This window comes from Microtus ochrogaster, chromosome 2 (assembly GCF_000317375.1).
Source record: "Microtus ochrogaster isolate Prairie Vole_2 chromosome 2, MicOch1.0, whole genome shotgun sequence".
NCBI lineage: Eukaryota > Metazoa > Chordata > Mammalia > Rodentia > Cricetidae > Microtus > Microtus ochrogaster.
The window spans coordinates 19,839,001-19,842,544 of record NC_022010.1 but is presented as its reverse complement, the minus strand read 5'-3'; the positions used below and the strand labels follow the sequence as shown (position 1 = coordinate 19,842,544).

General features: G+C 47.9%; 1 protein-coding gene across 3 annotated transcripts; it reads right to left on the bottom strand.

Moving 5' to 3' along the window:
* Positions 1–268: 268 nt before the first annotated feature.
* On the bottom strand, positions 269–3,198 carry Mrps17 (mitochondrial ribosomal protein S17). 3 transcript variants are annotated; one of them, XM_005344536.1, is made up of 3 exons: positions 3,111–3,198; positions 1,575–1,714; positions 269–648 (listed from the first exon to the last, which is right to left on the bottom strand). In XM_005344536.1, the coding sequence occupies exons 2-3, from the start codon at positions 1,695–1,697 to the stop codon at positions 382–384; spliced, it is 390 nt and encodes a 129-aa protein (XP_005344593.1). In that variant the 5' UTR covers positions 1,698–1,714; positions 3,111–3,198; the 3' UTR covers positions 269–381. The 3 variants fall into 3 exon arrangements, with proteins under 3 accessions (XP_005344593.1, XP_005344594.1, XP_026642516.1); XM_005344537.1 differs by having other exon boundaries at positions 3,077–3,192; XM_026786715.1 differs by lacking the exon at positions 3,111–3,198 and adding an exon at positions 2,818–3,057.
* Between the last annotated feature and the right edge of the window lie 346 nt (positions 3,199–3,544).

The following is a 3,544-nucleotide window of genomic DNA, read 5'->3' as shown; positions in this document are numbered from 1 at the left end:
CAAGTGCTGGGATTAAAGGTGTGCACTACCAAACCTGGCACCTTATGTATTCTTATCAAAAGATTTTCTTCTTTCAAAATGAAAGTACTAGAATCAGTCTAAGATTTCTGTGAACAAAAAGCAAAGCAGAACAAACAAACAAAACATATGTTCTAGGACAGAAAGCTCATAAAAAGATGCAGCATACTTGGGCAGACAGTGTAACCGGAAAGTATGTTCAATGCAGAGAATGTGAAACATAACATCAACCTTTATGGACACTGTAAGATCTTTGTTTCATTTACTTTACTATTTCATTCATGTCACAAGAGAAACTGGACGGCTAGTGACGGAAGTCAGAGAGGAGACATAAAGACAGAAATCCCTTTGGCTCCTTCTTCCCTAGGTGGAAGACGCCTTGAGTTCTTCTGGAGTTTTACTTGGGTTAGCAGTTTCTGAACTGAGTGGACTTTCTAGGAAGGTGGTCCCCGCACAGGGCTTTCCTGTGATTGGGTCGATAACTCGGCCAACTTTGAAAATGATCTCAGCCAGTTCATGTTTCACGTGCTTTGACCTCGCGACTGGCAGAGCTCTGAGAAGCACGATGTCCCCGACGGAGCACTGCTGATGGGCGTCGTGAGCAAAGTAGGTTTTCCGCTTGTTGAAGTACTGTTGAGAGAAGGAGGGGAACAAATCAGTAGTGCCCACCTGCGACCCAGTGGGGCAAAGACAACATGAAGACATAATGTACAGAAAACCAGCCAGGGCTTGGCACTGGGAGAAGAAATACTTTTGGAAGCTTTTAGTACAAAGGGATTAGCAGCTTCATCTTTGAAAACCAGCATTGATTTTCCCAGAGACAGTTCTGAGCTATGGAAGTCATTCCTTTAATTATCCTGGCTCTAAATCAATGATTACCTGTCTCTATGTTGACCCTCCCGCCGAGGCCTCCACTCCAGCCTACAAACACACAGCACTCTCCACTAGCTGTGCGTCATGGAACCACTCCCGGCTCAGTTTCTTCCCACCGCAAAAAGCAGATCTAAAGTTATTAAGACAATTAAACATTATAATAAGACTGTAGTGGTGGCACACACCTTTAATCCCAGCACTCAGGAGGCAGAGGCAGGCAGAGCTCTGTGAGTTTGATGCCAGCCTGATCTACAGAGCTAGTTCCAGGACAGCCAGGGCTATGCAGAGCAACCCTGTCTTGAAAGGTGCCTCCCCCTACCACAAACTACTCATCATAGTTGAAGTGACTTCTCATCACCTGGTCCAGGAGGAGCATCTGACTGGAGGGTCAGTGCAAATGTCTCTTTACTGAGATGTTCTCTTACAGCAATCCGAGAGGAAAGAATGAAGAGCCCTACTCCCTGTTCCCACATTGCTTTCCCACATGACTAAAGAGTGAACTTAAATGAATGGCGTGTTCCTGAAACCTTCCCACGATACAGGCTATACCCACAGCCCAGCAGTGTCAAGATGGCTGCAGAGGTTCAACTTATCTGTTACCAATCTGGAGACGCTTTTCTGCTTTGGCCCTAAACCACATTACTAACTTACCAATGCCACCTAAACCAGGTGCTGATCCTTACCTTTAGCAAATAGGGATCCAAAACAAGTCTGGTTGCTCTGACTTTAGCAGTTTTTACCATTGCTGTGCCAATCACCTTTCCCACGACCCATTTGGCATGGACGGATGTACGTATTAGTGACATTATGTGTCTCTGAGCACCTAACATGAAAAAAAAAAACCCAAAACACCAAAGCTTAACATTGTCAGGACAGTCTTCCTCCCTATTCATCTAACAAACCAATTGCTCTGCCTCTTCTCCCTGAAGTCTACCTTTCTCTGCTGTAGCCCAGGATGACCTTGAACTGGAAGATCCTTCTACGTTAGCCTCCCCTGAGTTGGGCTGGAGAGATGGCCAAGTAGCTAAGCATTGGCTGCTCTTCCAGAGGACCTGGATTCAGTTCCCAGCACTCACATGGTGGCTGAAATCCTTTGTAGGACCAGTTCCTGGGGATCCTCTGAAATTCCACAAAGGCTAGTGCTCCAACACACCATCTAAACTTTGAACATTCTGATGGTCAGCCCTTACCGAGTGAAGTTTTTGTTTGTTTGTTTTCAGACAGGCTTTCTTTGTGTAGCTCTGGTGGTCTTGGAACTTGCTCTGTAGACCAGGCTGGCCTGGAACTCACAGAGATCCACCTGCTTCTGCCTCGTGAGTGCTGGGATTAAAGGCTAGCGTCACCATTGCCTGGCTAATCAGGCGACTTTTGCCAGGAGCAATGCCTATGTCCAGAAATCATTTTTGCTAGCTTTCTGGAATAGCCAGGTCAGAGAAGCGTTCAAGCCTTATTTTTAACGCGTTTACAAGGCAGTGAATGGATCTCACTAACTCAAGATTCCCCATTCGGAAGGAAAGAACAACACGGCTTGCTCACAGATATTCTGAAGAACTATCAGAGTGTGAAATTACTCACATAAACTGGTCACATTGGAGTCCCTCTCTCCAAATGGGGCAGGAGGCAGAGGGTAAATAGGTAGTTTAGGGAACAGCCCCAGTGAGTCTCCAGGCCAATCACCTGGGAAACTCCCCTGCTGCAGGTCACAGATGCTCTACAGATCAAAGCTCCTCTCCTTACAGGTGCCTCATAGATCATCAGAAGATAAGTCACCTTATTTACCCTTTACCCACGACTTTCTTCTTCTTTTTTTCTGCATCCATTTTACATACATCTTATCCTTTCCACTTGAATGGAATCCTTTCTTGGGACCGGTCCCTTCTCAGGGCATTTCTCTTTCTAATAAACGGTACTGTCTGAAGCGCTCAACTCCCGAGTCTGCGGGGTTTGTTCCTTATCGTTAAAGGGGTACGATCTCGAGGTCACAGCACCCATTGCGGCTCTCTGCCTGCCTTTATTACAGCCATACAGCCTGCTACCCATACACACAAGGGCTCGGCTGTGCTGCAAGACCTCGGCCGGGCACTGCAAGGACCTGGAGACTTTGATTCGGAGCTTCTTTGGGAATCAGTTGCTATGGAAACCACAACGTCCCGGGGAGACTGACAGGAGCCGCAGCACTACTGACCTCCCCGAAATCCGGACCTGGAACCCTCGCTCACCTTCTGGATTCTACTATTCGGACCCGGGCGGGCGAAGCATGGGGCGCAGCGTGATGGCGTCACACGTGCGCTAGCCCCGCCCCGGACTGCCTTTTTTCACAAGGCGCCGGGCCTATTAGCTTTGGGCGGGGCTAAAGGCAAGACCCCGCCCAGTCTATTTAAATTAGCACCGCGGGCGGAAGTCTTCCGGGTTGGGAGTGTCGCGCCTCTACGTTCCCTACGGCACTGCGACGGGTGCGTAAGAGGTTCCCGCCTTTTCCTATGCCATTTTGTTTTCTGCTGTTCTGATTTTCCCGCAATTGATTGAACATACCGTCAAATCAAAGGACCTTGCATTCGTCAGCCATAGAATCTTTTTTTTTTTTTGGTTTTTCGAGACAGGGTTTCTCTGTGGCTTTGGAGCTGTCCTGGAACTAGCTCTGTAGACCAGGCTG